We start from the raw sequence: 18727 nt of genomic DNA on the forward strand, positions 1-18727 counted from the left end.
AATTGCCAAAGCACGTGGGTATAGCCAAACTCACGCCTAGCGCGGCCGTGCTCTCATTGGCTCTTAGCCGTACGCTGCTTTTGATTGGGTCCTGACATCCTCTTCCGCTTCCGGTACACGGGTCCATTACGTTTTCGGAATGATAGAAAGGAAAAGCAACCAATCGGAACTACGGAGCCTCAAAGAAGAACTCACCAATGAGAAGAACGGTTTTATATATACACGAAGATGGAGCGCGAGCCAATCAGAAAGGGCTTCAGGCCAGGAAGGGGAACCAATAAGGATAACGGAATCCGCGATGGCGGCGGTTTGAACGGCCTTTCAACCAACGGTGGCGAGCACGTAGAGCTACGAAACATGTAGACCTGCGTGCACGTTCCTCCTTGACGCAGGCGGTTTGCGAAACCCACCCGTGCTTTCCGTTCGATAGGGCTGTCACTACAAAGATGCCGAGCCCTAGAGCGACGCCGCTCTGAGCCCAGCGTGAGGGAGCGGGGGGAAATATTATTATAAGAAGTCTATGACCTGAGAATGGGAGACGAGGAGGACGGGAAGGAGCCGCGAGTGCTGCAGATGGTTTGGGCAGATGAGACAGATAAGAACTGTCATCAATTTGATTTTAGTTAATTTTTAGAATGAAATATTTTTAGAATGTGTGATTATTTGTGAAATATACTCAGAGTCGCAAAGTGATTTCATGCTCTTTATTCAGCTCATAGTGGTGAGGAGGAATGAATCAAAGTCCCCTCAAAGTATCTGCTTTATATACATTATTTACACAATGGGCTGCACATGATTGGCTAATTCCGGAATTCTACTGTAAGCCAATCAGGTTGTGGATTCACTTCTATCTGGAGCATGATTGGGTAGTTCCTGCCAACCAATCATACTGCTGCATTGTTCTAGGACCAATCAGACTGCTGCATTCTGAATCCTATTGTTCTAGGACCAATCAGACTGCTGCAGTTTGGATCCTATTCAACTCAGTACATAACAATTTGACTGTTTGATTATTTGATTGTTGTTAGCCGCCCTGAGCCCGGCTTCGGCTGGGGAGGGCGGGATATAAATAAAATTTATTATTATTATTATTATTATTTATTTTACGTTTGTGCTTCACAATGAGGACCACACCCTTGGTAACTCCCTTCGATACATGATCATGAAAAACCCTGAAGTGGAGTTCTGTGGATATAGCATCACCCATCCTTCTGAAAGAAAAATATGAATTCCTGCTGGATTTTTTGTTTGGTTTGGATATTTGCTGTCTTGATTTCTGTGATATTATTCACTTGTGTGGATAAATGTCCAAGGAAAAAAGGGGAAATATCTAGAGATGGAAAGAAGTCACAATTCCGGTTAAGGAAGAATGGCAGAAAAAATTGATGAATTCTGCTGAAATGGCAAAACTTACAGGAAGAATTAGAAACCAAGAAGAGGCTGGCTTTAATAAATAATGGGGAGTTTATAACTTACTTGAAAAATTACTGTAAACAATTACATTCATTGGTAGGTTTGACAGAAAACCTGTAGTAAAATAAACCTCCGCATCCAGACCAAAGGAGGCCTACCGGCTGTCAATATATTCCAGAAGGGGCTGGAGGATCTCATGGGTGTCTGCCAGCACGTCCTCAGCAAATTTGAGGCAAGTGTGGAAGAGTACAATGCCCAGAAGGATGTGACTATGGAGGAAGCATAGTCTAGAGTTCCAATCTGTTGTTCAGACCTGGCCGCAGAACTTAGTCTGCTTCGGTTGTTCTGATGGATAATAATAATAATAATTTATTATTTATACCCCGCCCATCTGGCTGGGTTTCCCCAGCCACTCTGGGCGGCTTCCAACAAAGATTAAAAATACATTAAAATGTCACACATTAAAAACTTCCCTGAACAGGGCTGCCTTCAGATGTCTTCTAAATGTCAGGTAGTTGTTCTTCTCTTTGACATCTGGAGGGAGGGTGTTCCACAGGGCGGGTGCCACTACCGAGAAGGCCCTCTGCCTGGTTCCCTCTAACTTAGCTTCTTGCTATGAGGGAACCGCCAGAAGGCCCTCGGCGCTGGACCTCAGTGTCCAGACAGAACGATGGAGGTGGAGACGCTCCTTCAGGTATACTGGACCAAGGCCGTTTAGGGCTTTAAAGGTCAACACCAAAACTTTGAATTGTGCTCGGAAACGTACTGGGAGCCAATGTAGGTCTTTCAAGACTGGTGTTATATGGTCTCGGCAGCCGCTCCCAATCACCAGTCTAGCTGCCACATTCTGGATTAGTTGTAGTTTCCAGGTCACCTTCAAAGGTAGCCCCACGTAGAGCACATTGCAGTAGTCCAAGCAGAAGGATGTCCTTTGCAGAGCGTGGGACGGGGAGTGTGACCTTGCTCCTGCTTCTTGTTATCTCATTGGCATTTGATGCCGTTAACCATGGTATCCTCCTGGTCAGGCTCAAGCAAATGTGATTTGGGGGCAGCGGTTCCAACCCTGTCTTCAGGACAGAGTCTGACATTGGAAGGGTGCCTTTTGAACTGGAAGCTGCAGTCATTGCAGAATCAATGCTGCAGCATCACAATCAAGCAGTCTATAAATTTCATTAAATAAGTAAATAATGGCACCACCATGACTTAAATTGGATTGTCTTCTTGTGGGGACGGGGTGGGGTTGAGAAGGAAAGGGTCTTGTTTTTTATGGACTCAAGTTTCCCCCCCTAATAAACATTGGACGTCCAGGAAGGAAGCAGTGCGACCTAGTGGCTATGGTTTCCGACTCTGACCCTGGGAGACCAGGGCTTGAATTCCCATGAAAGCTCCCTGTGTGTACTACCTGGAGGTGGTGCCAGCCAATGCCTCTCTCGGCCTGTCCTCCCTCACAAGGCTGTTGTGGGAGATCAAATGAGATGCCTTGTTTACACAGCGCTCCTTTCATGTCTGTGTAGTATTTGGGGCAGGAGCACTTCCTGCTTATTAGGGCTTGCTTCCACATGATGGTGCAACGAAAATCAGTGATTAAGTTAGTAGAATGACTTTTCTCTAAAAACTTTCCATTCCTGGACAATCGAGCCAATGTTTACAAAGCACTGGGAGCTGCTGCACGCAAGACAGGCTGTGCAGTCGAGTTGTGGACTTAAGAAACTGGAGAGGACGTTGATGGGTCTTCCCATTGGGAAGAGGCCGAATTCTTGGCTAAAATTCTGAGGGGAAATGCAATTAGAATAAATGTGTGCCCTTTCCTAACAACTTACAGCCTTCTTTCTCCCGTTACCTTGCGACATGGCTGTTTGTAAAAGTGCATGAAGTTATGAAGCTATCACAGCATGCTTACCTCTGAGGACTGCACAAAACAGCCTAGTTTTAATGATGTTGTCCATTCCTGTTTTATATCCTCAGCCCTGTAGTAACATCAGTTTTCAATGACATAAGAAAACAGCAGCATCTTCATTCACCTTCAGCAGAGTTGAGGCCTGTGCCAAAGCACACCAGTATTGCCCAATTTTGATGGTGAGTGTTGCTCTCACGAACCATCTGGAGTGGGATATGAATAATAATAATTTATTACTTGCATCCTGTCCATCTGACTAGGTTGTCCCAGCCGCTCTGGGTGGCTTCCAACAGAATATATAAAACACACAATGAAACAACAGACATTAAAAGCTTCTTGATCCAGGTCTGCCTTCAGATGTCTATGGAAAGTCATGTAATTGTTTATCTATTTGACATCTGATAGGAGGGTCAAGCGAAATGCCATGGTTTTGCAATGTTGTAAAGTGAGAAGGAACATGACTTGCCAGTGAATTATGGGGAACAAATGATGAATCAAATAAAACCAAGGCTATGTCCTGTTCAACAGGGAAAATGGGAAAGTGTATGGGAAGAGGACAGCTGGGGAGGAAAGAGAAGAAATTCTGCATTGGACATATTGAGGATTTAAGATGATAAAGCATTTTAAGCTCGGACAAATTCCTCTCAAGGAAATTGCCTCATTAATGCTAATAAAACCTGGTAGTAATGAGGAATGTAAAGGTTCTTATCAAAGAAAAAAGTGCAAACATTCACGTGTACAGAATAGTATAAACTTTTTATTTTTTTTCCTTTGTGATTTATCTGACATTTGTTTTTACAATATAGAAAAGTGTATTCTTTGAATAGGTCTAGTAAATATAAATTTCAATCTATTTTAGATGTAAACCAGAACTAGAAAATTAATCCCCGACACCCTCCCCTCTCAAAATCTGCTGACAATGGGTATGATACAAAAACATTCCAGCTGGGCATTTTCCAATCATGCCAGAAATGCAGGAGAAACACTAATTTGGAGACGTTGTACTGCACGAGTGTTTCGTAGATTCCTCCCAGTATCTTGATGTTAATTTTAACTAACTTGTTCAGCAGTTTCATGCAGGGAACCATGTTCAAAAACACAAAAGCAGGAGTAAGAAGACGGGAAGAACCAAGCTAAATACAGGAAAGAGCTTGTTCTAAAGGGAGGGGGGAGGGAGGGGGGGACAGAAAAGCACATCTTTGATTGCACCTTCTTCATATCTTTTACACGCAATTCCATCATACATAATCTACAACCGGAATCCAAACTTCACAAAAGGTTTTCTGCACACTTATAAATACACATCACAAAAGGTGCAAGTTAGAATAAGACACAAGAGTATGTACAAAATTAAACACATATTTAGTTCTAGATCAAAGTATGCATGTTCAAAAAAATAACTTGATCAAGTATTATTTTATCCACTTACACTAATTTACATTTATACATCTCTTATCATATGGACACTTATGGAATTAGTAAAAAGGTGAGCTTCACCATCTACTCTGAAAAGGTAACACACTGACTTTTGACTCCAAGTCAAGAGTTCTACTCATAAAACAATTCTGGTAAAAGGAAAAACAGCTTCCCTTTCAGGGTTGAGTGTACGTATATGCCAGCCTGCTATGTGTATACATACACAGTTACAAAACAAAATATATATGTACAGTTCTATGCTGTCCCTTTGGGGGTAAAGAACTGAAGTAATACAGAGCAGACTAAGATAATAGCAAGTGCTTGCTAATTCAAGCATGAGATTTATATCCATTCATGAAACTTAGAATGATTGAATCATTTGCTGCATTCGAAAACCATGCAAGTGTGTTTAGCAATTTAATAATATTTGTTACAAAGGCTTTCGCTTTGAAGCATCTCCACCCCAAATAATGCAATTACATGGGGGGTGGGGTGGAGTGGGGGTTCTGTTCCACCAATGAATTATGAGGTTTAGCTTTGTCTTACTAGGACGTGTCAGCCACTGCACTGCTAAAACATACTTTTTAATAAGCTAAAACTTGAGGTGTATACAAAAACAGAAACAAAAACAAAATGACACGGCAAGTGGCAAGGCAGATGCAGTTTACTTCGGATAAATTTCTGAATGGAAAGCTCCAATGTCTGATGCACTGCAGCCACAATCTAACAGACACAGGCGCACTTAAATCTGTCAAACTCAATGGGATTAAGTGAAGCAGTGTTGTATTGTGGCCATAGAGTGCAGCCTCCTCAAATCTGCAGGTGACTACCACATTGTTAAAACACAATAAAACACCACATCTTTAGAAGTTTAACTCTCTACACCTCACTGATCACATTTAAAATAAAACCCAAGTAGGTCATTTGAAGACACCCTTGAACCATTAAGTATTCCCACTGACTAGCTGGGATCCAAAGAGCCATTTTAGCTGCCCTTAAGGGAATTTTTTTTCTTTTTACTCCCAACCCCTCCAGGCCAACTGCAAATTCATTTTCAAAATCCCCCTTCAAAACAATTTGCTATGGAGTCTGAGGGAAGGGGAAACTGCTGTTTGAGAAACTCAAGAGGCACAAGAGTACTCATGTGCTTTGGGTATCCTGGCTGGTATCTGGATATTGGGGAAATGGTTTGGGGCTTTCAGTGACCAAAACCATGTAACCTTTTATATAGACTAAGAGTTATGCTCCCCTTGCACCCATATATCAATTTAAAAGGTGTGGCACATTGCAAAGTGCTCTTTAGAGGGTACGTAGCATCATCAAGCATTGCTTACATCTTACATCATTAACCCAATAAATGATTCCCCCCCCCCCAAACTTCATGCACTGGAAGGGTACAAAGCTTAAATTATCTGGGGGAGTTGTAAGGTATCAATGAATATAAGTGGTATTAATGCTACCAGAAGATCCTTTGGCAATTATAGTCACATATCTCAAAGAGCACACTCTTAAAAAGATCAGGAAGTTACAGGGAAACTTGATTACTGCCTTATAAGGATAGCTAGATTCAAGACAGAGAGAGATATTTGCCTTCAATCCTTCAGAGGGGGTTGGCTAACATTTGGGACCTGGCAGAAATGTTTTTAAAAATCCCTAGCTACATTAAAAGTTGTCAAACAACATATTGATAATCTCTTTGAAATCGAATGAAAACAGTTTATTAAAATTTGGAATATGTATTACAGTGATACATTATTTTTTAAAAACTTACTATAAATGTTGTTTTATGCTGTTTGAGGCTATGATATAAATTTTCACCTTGATTTTTTGTATATCATAGTTCGATATTTCTGGGTCTAGCTCTGATAATGCGTTATTCTTAATATATACTAATAGTAAGATCTGTACAATAAACTTCCCCGCTGCAGTCAGGACTGTGGCTAACTACTGCTTTCCAGCAAATATTTATTTTAACTGACTTCCTTTCAACATTGCCTTATCCAAGGATGTACTGCTATTCACTGTTGCAACAAAATCTGTGTTGTGATGCTGGCCAGATGTCATTTCAACTGGGTTTGCAAAGAGATGTTCCTGAAAGCCTGTCTGTCGGATGTCTTCCCACCCACCTGCATACAAAATACAACACTATACATTGCAAATAATAATAATTTAAAAAGAATTGCCAGAAGAAACGTTTTTTAAGAGAGAAATGGGGGGGGAGAGAATCTCAACTCTGTGCAGTCCCATGAAGTTGAGAGGACAAAGATACACGCCATATGCATGAAGTAAAAGTGTTAAGCTAAAAAGGTACACGTCATTACAAAGCTTCAATATTAACATACACCAATCAAAAGTAAGCAGCACCAAATTAAGGATGGACTAAAACTACATCTGATGTGAACTAAAAAGTGTCCCTGTGCCTTTTAGTGTCCCGTTCAGACCACAGCTCATTTCAAGAGTCAGCAGTTCATGGCACAAGGGTCGCTTTTGGACTTTCCTGCTGAATTTATGATTCTCATCAGACAACGTCCAAATTCCTCTAGAATCATCCGTTCTGCTACTGCCTTCGACTTTCCTGCCTTCTCGGCCTGCTCCGCCTGCGCAAGTAAGCAGTCGCACGTCGCTTCGGCAACTTCCTTCGTTACAAAGGTAAATGGCAACCTAGAAGAAAACAAGAACAAGCCTTAGCGCATTATAACTGACAATCAGACTCCTTTCCCCCTAAATTAAGTATCAAGGTATCTATCTGTAAAAGCAAGGAAGATCAGATGCAGTTCCTCAAACACACACTTACGTGTGAATAGCAATGTGCTTTTCTTTTTCTCCACAATCTTTATAAATCCAGGCTGACAATGGCTTTCGTTCATCATTTCCACAGATCCCTCCCTCCAGGTTTAAAGGGGTTTAAAGCTCTTAAAAGCTAAAGGGAAAAGGCAGGGGAACAGCATGTACAGACACCCATTAATGTGTAGTATATGTACTTGTTCCATGTCTAGCAATTGCAGGAGCAGCAGACTAAAATACGAGCCCAGGCAAGTGAGGCAGGAGAAGGCACTCTGCTTCCCAAAAGTTATTTCCATGCCCTCTATTTCTCTATTTCTACAGCACTAATTTTTTTAACAGCACAGAAGAGACTGCATGACATCAACAAAATGGAAGTAAGCACACCTTCCCCCTCCGCTGGTCAACACCGGGGCTGGTCTTGTCAGCAGGTCTGAAATCTGCGAGGACAACTTTGTCTTTGCGGCAGTTTGTTGCTGGACTCGCACTTCAGCAGCGTCAGCCAAGTGCATCAACGTCTTCCGCTCTGGGCTTTCTTCAAAGTTCTTGCAGCCGATACATTTGCAAATTGAAGAACACATGATCTTTGCCTGAACAGGAGAAAAACAAAAGCCTATTCATTCATTTATTTAATTTGTATAGCACCCTTCATCCGAAGTTCACAGCGCAGTTTGCAACATAAAAATACAAAATGAGAACACAAAATACATAATAAAAGAAAAGCACAACAAACCCTTTCTAGAAACACATTTAATAATAATAATAATAATAATAATAATAATAATAATAATAATAATAATAATATTTTAAAAAAATTATTTATACCCTGCCCTCCCCGGCCAAAGCCGGGCTCAGGGAGGCTAACACCAGTAAAATTACAATAAAAACATAATGGAGGGGGGGAACCAATTTAAAATACAGGTTAAAAATACAATTTAAAATGCAGCCTCATTTTAATAGTAGCCCATAGATCAAAACCATAAGGGGAGGAAAACATAAGGGTCAGACTAAGTCCAAACCAAAGGCCAGGCAGAACAGCTGTTGTCTTGCAGGCCCTGCAGAAAGGCCATAGAATGTTAAAAGCCTGGTTATAGAGGAACAATTTTTGCCAGGCACTAAAGATATGTAACAAAGGCGCCAGGCGAGCCTCCCTGGGGAGAGCATTCCACAAATCGGGAGCCACTGCATAAAAGGCCCATTCTCATTTTGCCACCCTCCGGGCCTCTTGTGGAGGAGGCACAGGAAGAAGGGCCTCAGATGATTTTCACAGGGTCCAGATCCGTTCATATGAGGAGAGGCGGTCTTTGAGGTATTGTTTTGCTATGTGTTGTAAAATCACAGAGAGCCAGTGTGGTGTAGTGGTTAAGAGCGGTAGTCTCGTAATCTGGTGAACCGGGTTCGTGTCTCCGCTCCTCCACATGCAGCTGCTGGGTGACCTTGGGCCAGTCACACTTCTTTGAAGTCTCTCAGCCCCACTCACCTCACAGAGTGTTTGTTGTGGGGGAGGAAGGGAAAGGAGAATGTTAGCCGCTTTGAGACTTCTTAAAGGGAGTGAAAGGCGGGATATCAAATCCAAACTCCTCTTCTTCTTCTTCACAGATTTATTCGTGTATTCAAAATGATTACTGTTTAGCACACACCTTTCAGTGCAACATCAGCTGGATAAATATGACTGCCTAATCTGCAATAGTGCATCACTGATCTTTCATTATGCTGCAAAATTAGGGGATAAAATCCTTCAACTACTGGAGATTTTCGTTCTCCCATTCTCATATAGGTAGAAGTCAAGTCTGCAAGAGGCTCTTGAAGTTATATGGATGTGACACAGTAAGCAGAAACATGGCAGAATGCCTTTGTTAAGCTACTTCCTGGCTCTGAACTCCTTTTCCTGTGGAGGTTGCCCAAAGTCAGAGCCTGGGTCTTTTCCAGAAGCACTGAAGGAATTTTTATTTAAGAGCTTTCCTGTGGCTGAAGATAGCCTTGGATTTAAAATAGGGATACAGTGGTACCTCGGGTTAAGAACGTAATTCATTCTGGAGGTCCGTTCTTAACGTGAAACTGTTCTTAACCTGAGGTACAACTTTAGCTAATGGGGCCTCCTGCTGCATGATTTCTGTTCTCATCCTGAAGCAAAGTTCTTAACCCAAGGTACTATTTCTGGGTTAGCGAAGTCTGTAAGCTCAAGCGCCTGTAACCTGAAGCGTCTGTAACCCGAGGTACCACTGTAGAGGTACAGTCATACCTCGGATTGAAGTAGCTTCGGGATGAATATTTTCAGGTTGCGCTCCACGGCGACCCGGAAGTAACGGAGCACGTTACTTCCGCGTTTCGCCGCTTGCGCATGCGCAGATGCTCAAAAATGACGTCACGCGCATGTGCAGAAGCGGCAAATCCCGACTCACCCATGAGCAGACACGGGTTGCGTTCGCTTCAGGGTGCAAACGGGGCTCCGGAACGGTTCCCATTCGCATCCAGAGGTACCACTGTATTAGCATTTCACACAACATTTCTGAGCCTAATATAAGTGTGTGTTAAAAAAAATAAAAACGGAACCACCATGGAGATGCTGCGAGAATGAACCAGGGAGGGCAGTGACAAAAAAGTACTGAGAGGAGAGAAATACAGCAGACTTTGGGTCTTACCTCGTAGCATTCACAATAGTTTTTGAGACATCCAGACCGCTTGCAGTTGCAACCTTTGCTGTGCCGCCTGTCCGACTCGCCTTCCTTCCCCTTCCCTATTTTAGGCTTGAAGGCTTCTGGGTTTCTGTCAAGGCAGGCCTAGCAAGGCAGATGCAAAGAAATCCATCACCACATGCAAGTGTTGGAGACGCAAACCCAGTCTTTCGCAGGAAGAACTGGCAGACACCATTTCATCCGGTCACAAAAGACAAAAGTCTTTTTGTCAAGGTTTGGTTTTGCTTTAGAAAGAGAAGAGCCTTACCTTGATTGCTTTCTGTCTGTCATTTTCATGGTCCAGATTGTTATAGCAGTTTGTGCAGTTGCAATTGTTGCAGAACTCGCCATTGGCAAAGCAATCGCAGTACCTGAAAGGGAAATCTCGCGTGATGCTTGAACACAAAACGCCCACAAGGGCTGCACAACAAGCGTGGATTGCAAGGGGTTGCATGGCTCCTCCAACCACACTCACGGCAGGCAGGTCAGCCTTCCAGGTGGGTTTAACAGCAACTCTCAAACAGCAACTCCCAAGGCCAGAACCACGGGGGCTTTGCAACTCTGGAGAGAAAGGGCTTCCAACACTTCACCCACAAGGAAGAAAGCTAATGCGGCTTGGCCCTGAAGGAAAAGGAAAGGGCAGGCCTTTCCACCCTACAACTTAAAAGGTAAAGGGACCCCTGACCGGTCGCGGACGACTCTAGGGTTGCAGCGCTCATCTCGCTTTACTGGCCAAGGGAGTCAGCGTACAGCTTCCGGGTCATGTGGCCAGCATGACTAGGCCGTTTCTGGAGAAACCAGAGCAGCGCACGGAAACGCCGTTTACCTTCCCGCCGGAGCGGTACCTATTTATCTACTTGCACTTTGACGTGCTTTCGAACTGCTAGGCTGTTCTGAAGGCTGGCGGTGGGAAGAAAAGCCCTTCTCCCCACCTCCCGCCCCGCAAGCTCCGGGGACAGGAGGGCTTTGCTGCCGACCGCCAGCATTTTAAAAGCCCCTGGGACAGCGGAGAAGTCTTCTCCGCTGTCCCGGGGCGATTTTAAAATGCTGGCGGGCAGCAGCGAAGCCTCCGCTGTCTCAGCATTTTAAGATCGCCCCGGGACAGCGGAGAAGTCTCCACTGTCCTGGGAAGGCAGGCGGGGGGGGGGGGGGAGCAAAGACTTTTGCCCCCCGCTGGCCTTCAGAAGAGGTCCAGGACCTCTTCTGAAGGCCGGCGGTGGGCGAAAGTCTTTGCTCCCGACCGCCAGCATTTTAAAAGAGGTCCCCGGAGATTTCCCTATGGGCTTTCTTCTTGCAAAGCAAGCCCATAGGGAAATTCGTCTGGCGAAGCACCTCGAAAAACGGAAAACTCTTTCTTCTTGCGAGTTTTCCGTCTTGCGAGGCATTCGTCTTGCGAGGTACCACTGTATCTTGATCTCAAGAACACATCACTACACAAGGAGGCCTCATCCTATCATGCACATGGATCTCAGCAGCAGTGTGCAGGTTTTATCCAAGTCTAAAATGCAAAAGATAGTCTCTACCGCAGTGAGATTAAGATAACCACCTTAAATATGAAATCTCTGGGAAATGTGGCCTCTACTTGATCTTCCTCTAACACAAGATTTTATCTGTAATGGGTTTAACGTGCTGCTAGACCACAACCCTGACCAGAGGCTGTGCTGGGAGCCCAATAAGATTTTAGCTACCTCTGCTGTGATGCATCCACTTTATTGCTGATGGAAAAACAGGGTTTTACTTTTAACATTTCAAGATGGTAAAAAGTAAAACAGCTATACTTACAGCTTAAGACACAGTGATTTTGTACAGTTGCATGGCTTTCTGGGGCGATTTGCCGATTCGGAGGAAATTATTCTGTAAAACAGTTTTAATGACTTCAGTCATTTTTTGGCCCAAAGGACAAAATGTTGATTAGCTATTGCGTCATTTGAGATGTGCAATAACAATACTGCGAACATTGACCCATCTGTTCCCCACAGTTCAGACTACACAACCTAGCCCACCTTGTGCCAAGGTCAGAGCAGGAGCATCTTAAATGCCTCCAGAGCAAGTGGTTCCACCAAATGACTTATCAGAAAAGTAATTCCCAAACTGTGGTGCCAGAGGGAAAATGTTACTGCATCAGGATAAAAAAACCAAATCAGTTTAACTGTCCTGTAAGTCCATTGTATCTGCATAACAGAGGTTATCAACTGCTTCTCTGAATGATCACCTGCTCTGGCATTGCTTTCTTCTGCTTAGTTTCTGTCAGGGACTAGTATTTCTGCTTTGCATGAGCATCAGCTGTAAGTGGATCATTCAGTCACTGTGTAAAGACTCAGCAAATTCACCTGGCCTTATGATGCTGTTTCCTGCTGTGTCTCCCTAAAAGTTGCTTCTTTGGGGCTGTGTCCTTTCAGTTAAGCAGGCATGCCCGTATCAGTGACTCATGCATGGAAAAAATGGGTATTGGGCTCTTCAAAAAGCAGTCCTAAGTCTTACTCTTCCACATTCTAAAATTAAATTTTTCAGGTGTTACAACAAAGTGTGCCCAGATATTTGGGATCTACTGTACTACCCCCATATAAACAAACCACGAGAAACAATACGCTTGACCAAGATTGTTCAGTCTCTTCATTAGGAATAAAAATATGTGCAGAGAGGTGTTCGGTGTGCCTGCCCTACTCTTGTGGGATTACTTTTCCTTTTGGAACCTGGGTAGGATTTAAATAATTTTAGCTAGTTTTTATGGGTAGAGAGAATTGTTTTTACATCTGTAAGATCTTTATCTATTTTAAGACTCTGGTTTCATATAAAGCAAAATGTAACTGGGTTGGCACATAAGGGGGAAAAACCTGCAAAAATTCACAGATTGGAAGTATCAGAGGACCAGAGACCTCCTACATGCAAGGCAGATGCCCTACCACTTCAGCAGCTGAACACCGAACAACTCCAAATATTTCTCCCAATCCTCTGTCTTTCCATGCTGTGCAATGATTACTTAAAACACATCTACACAATACACACCCATTGAATGGCAGGCGGGCTTGGGTCTGGATACTAGATGTCCCACTAAGATTGGCATTGCTTGCTATTGATACGTAGGATGACTGCTGTAGCTAAAAATAAATAAATTCACAAAGTCAGAACACGAAGTCAGTACATGACATACCGTTTGCAGATTAGTACTTGCGCAAATAGCCGGCCAAACACTTTTTATTCTGTCATTATGAGTCAGAAGAAGATGTTCACTACTATTTTTAGACTGGAGGGCTTTTGTCCTGGAAACTGGATTATAACCTCATGTTTAATGTGTACCTAATTTTCTAGTGCTAATGGAAGCCTCACACCTTTTATGATACACTGTTCTAAGAGGACCGTTGTAACTAGATTAAAAACCTGTCTAAACATAAAAATAACAATAATGTCTCATAGCACCACACTTTTTTGTGATAGGATTAAAAAATTCAGGAACCATAACACTCCTTTGACTAAAAGTCTGTTGAGTTAAATTAAAATATTACACCTGATTAGCAGTTTATGTTGTCAAAGCTCCTTCAATTTCTCATGCCTAAGTTTCATGGTCAGATAAAAAATATAAGGAAAAAACTTTATTTGGGAAATACATAGAGCAGTTTTTCCGTTTATAATCCCATTAGAATTCCTCCACACCTGCACTATTATATAGCCGAAAGAGCAGGCATAGGCAAACTCGGCCCTCCAGATGTTTTGTGACTACAACTCCCATGATCCCTAGCTAACAGGACCAGTGGTCAGGAATGATGGGAACTGTAGTACCAAAACATCTGGAGGGCCGAGTTTGCCTGTGCCTGCCAAAGAGCCTGTCAAAGCAGTGTACGCTTTTCTTTTGATCTTTTTGTTGTTGCTAAACTATATGGGGATTTTCACACACCTGAAAGAGGACTGCTGGAACTCATTTTGTGGTATCAACAGAAAATACCTATGGAAAACTAGGGATTATGGAAAACTAGGGACTTACTCCAAGTATCTTATTTTGATTCAGAATGCATGGTAGTGAAGCTGGAAAAGTGATGGAGGGGGTGTCAGTTTACATAGCTTTTCCCTGTACCTTTTCCAGTGACAAAACCATTAACATGTTACATATTGGCCATAAGAAATCACCTTCTTGTGCAATCAGCTCTCTGCTTTTCACCACTCTCTCCACTTTAGGGACAGGAACCACCTGCAGACGAGCTTCTGCTAGGACTGCGTTAGCTAGGAAAGCTGTTTGCAAGCTGAAAAATCCCTCATGCCTGCTTCCTTTGGAGAAGCAGAGAAATTTTCAAAGAGGAAGACAGGTGAGGTCCTACGTCTCCCCGGCAACACCCTTTTGTTAACCAGATGAATTTCTGATGACCTTCATGGCCTTGAGGCATAGTGATGGTGGGTTAATACCTAAAATAAATTTCATCAGTTGCCCTTGCTTTTCCATCATTTTATTGCTTTTAGATTCAGAATCCCACATTCTCATTTCCCCATAAAGGTATTTAAAGGGATTTTACTCTTGCTCTCTGTTATTAAAATTATTTTCCGCTTATCTCCATGCAGTCTACAATCTTCTATTATTTAGTTCTTAGAATGCACTTGAAGTCTGATTTTTTCCAACAAAGAAGATCTTCCATCTTCAGCTTTGTTTGGGAACAGTTGGAACTCATCTTTATTTCAAAGCAATCCTCCAAGCTGGCTGGAATGGGATTTTGCATTTACAAAACCGGAGTATCATCATTTTGGCAACCATCTCTTCTCAGCTGTCATGATGGCTAACAATGGTCCTTCCTCTTTCCATCCATGTTGAAAGGCTCCTTCTTTCTTGCCTGCTTTGTATTTCAATTGCTGGTGGGGTAAGTTCTTACTAATCTCTTTTTCTGGCAGAAGACACATCATCTGCTTGGGCCGTGCACCAAATGAATTCCACCTGGCCATCTACTCCATGAATTAAGTCACAATGAAGCTCTCATTTCTTTCAGCTCTGCCAGACTATCTGGCTACAAGGGAGAGTGTGGGGGATGTTGCTGTTTTCCATTAGAGGGCTACTCTCAATGATTTGGACCGGTAAGCCTCTACGCAGCTGCTCTACATGCAATTTTCTATCCCATGTTTTCCAAAGGAAGACAGCAGCAATCCACAGGTGTTCCTCAGTCTTGCCTGTCTAACACACGTTCCAAGCATATGCAGCATCTTGTGCTAGTGTCTATCAGTAAGTTTCATCAGGCTAGCAGTTCCTGAACTGTGCTGGGTTACACTAGTGTGATGAGAGAAGGACTGAAGTGAAATGCAACCATGTCCTTTAAGCAGGAAGGCCCTGTGCAGGACTGTGGTTTTTTTCCTGCCAACATATGGGCACCGACATCTCCCCATGTGGAAGGGTGCCCTGATACAGCCTGCAGCACAGCTGGCAGCCTGGGAAAATTCCAGCGGGGAAAACATCCTGGGAGAGGGAATGTGTGTATCCACTTCAGTACAATGGTGTGCTTCACAGTTAGTCCAAAAGCAGGAGGAAAAAGCCCAACGTCTTGGGTATCAAAGATTAGAAAATGATGGATTATGCCTACCCTATTTCTAGCACTTATTTTGAGTCCACAGACATTGGAAACTCTGAAATTCTTCTGGCCTTAACTCCCAAGTGGGTCATTTTTGTTAAAAGAATCTATACACTATAAAGCATCACACGCTTGTTAAATATTTTGGTCAATTTCATCTCCACATCAATGCCATACCTGTGTGACATATTGAGCCGGGAGAACCGCATAGCCTACATTCCCTGCACCAGGGGCTGGAGCCAGCACTGTGCCCGGGGGAAGGTTGGTGAGGTTTGGCTGGATCTGTGGCAGTGGTGTGGCAGGCATTATTAGCCTCTGCTGTGGCTGGCTTGTAGTAACTATCTGCGAAGTTGTGCTAATTGGTTTGGGAGCCACCTGCAAGGAAAGGAAATCGCCATGATGCCTTCATTGCACATGAGATCTTATTCTTTGCAAATCAACAGGAGAAGTTACTTTGGAAATTCCAACTGTGCAAAACCAGAAATACATACTAAGTACGTAGGTGGAAGCAAAACTCACTTGTTTGACTGCCTGTGTTGCTGGAACAATTGGGACAGACATCCTCACGGGGGTTGCATTCACCACCATTGGCTTAGCTGCTCAAAAGAAACAACATGAGACACAACATGCAACTTTCTGTGCAAAGATGTTTACAGGATGAAGCTTCTCTGGTTGTTACTTTTGTATACTAAAGGTAGGGCCACTTTGGTTTTGTTGTTATTTTGTATTTATTTCCTGAACACCAGCTTCCGGGTTAGGGTGGGATATTTCATTATCTATTTGTATGGCATTGTTACATGTTGAAATCATTTAATAGAAAAAAATATTTTAAACGAGATTTTTCAGAATTTTGGATAGAACAACACACACCTCAAACTTTTGCTGTTTACTTGATCAACTCCTAGACATGTCATGGTGAAACAAAGCAACACAACACAAAAAGACCATATATCTGCAACATCTCCTAAAATTAAGCTTAGGGCAAACAAGCAATGTTTCCAATCTGACACTTTTCATGGCTAAGGAAAGTATTGCCTAAGTGGCAATTACAACTTTAAAAATAGTTTGTATTTGCACTGCTGGAAGCTGTTCTTTTTTAAAAAACTAATTATTGCAATGGAAGTGGGACTGAGAAGGGGAGGCTGCCTGATAAATGGGGACACCCCAATCTTGGTGAAAGGTCAACAATGAACATTCATGGCTAAACCGTTAGTCCAACAAGTATTAGGAAACCTTTCCTACTTGGGAGTGGGCATACAACCAGCACAAAGCAACGGTGCAGAACACGGAATGTTAAAACAAAGGCTTACTTAATGCCCTTTGTAGGGACACGGGTGGCGCTGTGGGTAAAACCTCAGCGCCTAGGACTTGCCGATCGTATGGTCAGCGGTTCGAATCCCCGTGGCGGGGTGAGCTCCCGTCTTTCGGTCCCAGCTCCTGCCCACCTAGCAGTTCGAAAGCACCCTTAAGTGCAAGTAGATAAATAGGTACTGCTGTATAGCGGGAAGGTAAACGGCGTTTCCGTGTGCTGCTCTGGTGCCGGTTCGCCGGAGCAGCTTCGTCACGCTGGCCACGTGACCCGGAAGTGTCTCCGGACAGCACTGGCCCCCGGCCTCTTAAGTGAGATGAGCGCACAACCCTAGAGTCTGTCAAGACTGGCCCGTACGGGCAGGGGTACCTTTACCTTTTTAATGCCCTTTGTATTTGTATTTCTGTTAAGAACTTCCAAAACTGTCATGAAAACATTCAACTATGGTGACTACCAACCTTGCTGAAGAGATGCTGTGCTGATGCTGGGATTCTGAGTGGCTGGCTGTGCTGAGCTGTTGGCTGTTGTGGCAGTTACAAGCCGGACGTAATGGAATTTGCTTCCAGGTACCTGAATTTGTTGAACATTGGGTGCTGTTGCCAAGGGAATGATAGTCTTAAACTGAGATGTGCTCACTCCCCCCATGGTAAGGGTCTGTACTGCAGATTTCACAGCCTGTTAAAATAGTTGTAAAGTTATTTATGCGATGTCAATATATCAGCCTCTCTTTTACTGTTGGCAAAGAAGTAGTTTCTAGTGAGTCAGCATTATTCCCCCTTGTGCTTCATTTTAAAGCACAGATCAATAAACTCTTGAAATGCATTATAACTTTGTAATAATGATGTCAGATACAGTAAGCACCCGTTTGTGACCAAATTTACTTTAAGCTATTTCTCCCAATAGCATGCAATTTCAACTAATCAAAACAAAAGCAAAAGTTTGATGGATAAACAGTTAACAATGTCTGAAACTATGTAGAGCCGTGAGTCGGACTCTTGATGGTGAGGCTTTCAGAACAATAGCCAGAATGCTGCACACCTGAGTTGTATTGTTAGCCACAGCCTTTCCTGGGGAAGATGGTGTTGAATGCTGCACCGTGAGAATCTGCTGTCCCAGGGCTACGTTTAGAGGAACACCAACTGCTTTCTGGGGTGAGCTTGGAGGCTGCGAGGCGACAGACACCACTGTTAGCTGCTTAACAAATCAAAGATCTTAGGCTAAAACATTCTGCAATACAGTTCCACACAACTACAGCTCGTTCAGCTTCAAAATCAGAACAGAATACAAATGCACAAGACTTTTCATGCTGTTGGGGGTTATGAGCCCAACCTATTTTGGACTACAACCACCATCTGCTGGCTGGTACTGAAAGCAGCTGCAGGGCACCAGGTTGGTAAACAAATTACAACAGTTTAGGCATCAGAAGCTGCTGGCAAGAAGAAAGTGTCCCCCAATAATTTTGCTGAGCTGGTAGATGTTTGTTAATTTGGAAATTCCAATTTCATTAAAAGAAACAGAGGCAGTAAGTTTACAGGTTTTGTTATTGTGGATCATTTGAAACGTGATTAAAATAAATCATAAAATTGTAGAGTTGGAAGGGACCACAAGGGTCATCTAGTCCAACCCCTTGCCATGCAGGAATCTGCTGCTCAATGTTGGGCTCGAACCTGCAACCCTGAGATGAAGAGCCTCATGC

General features: G+C 43.2%; 2 protein-coding genes and 1 long non-coding RNA gene across 10 annotated transcripts in view; 2 read left to right on the forward strand and 1 right to left on the reverse strand.

The window, feature by feature from the left end:
* The first annotated feature begins 151 nt into the window (after positions 1-151).
* LOC144328841 (uncharacterized) lies at positions 152-5840 on the forward strand. Its single transcript, XR_013394132.1, has 2 exons — positions 152-689; positions 3379-5840. It is a non-coding gene; the product is annotated as an uncharacterized LOC144328841 (long non-coding RNA).
* Positions 1085-5840, forward strand: LOC114604035 (DNA-directed RNA polymerases I and III subunit RPAC2-like; the record flags this gene model as incomplete). The annotated part of the gene is made up of 2 exons (XM_077934578.1): positions 1085-1216; positions 1532-5840. Coding segments are annotated over 2 exons (300 nt in total), but the record flags the coding sequence as incomplete, so codon positions are not given.
* Positions 4048-18727, reverse strand: part of LIN54 (lin-54 DREAM MuvB core complex component) — a 33251-nt gene continuing 18571 nt past the window's right edge. For 7 of the 8 annotated variants that reach the window (XM_077933786.1, XM_077933782.1, XM_077933787.1 and 4 more), the window contains 10 exons: positions 18070-18222; positions 17490-17706; positions 16242-16318; positions 15900-16097; positions 13189-13280; positions 11965-12036; positions 10451-10553; positions 10150-10287; positions 7895-8097; positions 4048-7387 (listed from right to left, as the gene is read on the reverse strand). In XM_077933786.1, coding sequence (XP_077789912.1) covers positions 7186-7387; positions 7895-8097; positions 10150-10287; positions 10451-10553; positions 11965-12036; positions 13189-13280; positions 15900-16097; positions 16242-16318; positions 17490-17706; positions 18070-18222 — 1455 coding nt within the window. In that variant the 3' untranslated portion in view covers positions 4048-7185. The remainder of the gene's footprint in view (positions 7388-7894; positions 8098-10149; positions 10288-10450; positions 10554-11964; positions 12037-13188; positions 13281-15899; positions 16098-16241; positions 16319-17489; positions 17707-18069; positions 18223-18727) is intronic. The other variant, XM_077933789.1, reaches the window with a different exon arrangement.

The sequence above is a fragment of the Podarcis muralis genome, chromosome 9 (genome assembly GCF_964188315.1).
Source record: "Podarcis muralis chromosome 9, rPodMur119.hap1.1, whole genome shotgun sequence".
In the NCBI taxonomy this organism is placed as follows: domain Eukaryota; kingdom Metazoa; phylum Chordata; class Lepidosauria; order Squamata; family Lacertidae; genus Podarcis; species Podarcis muralis.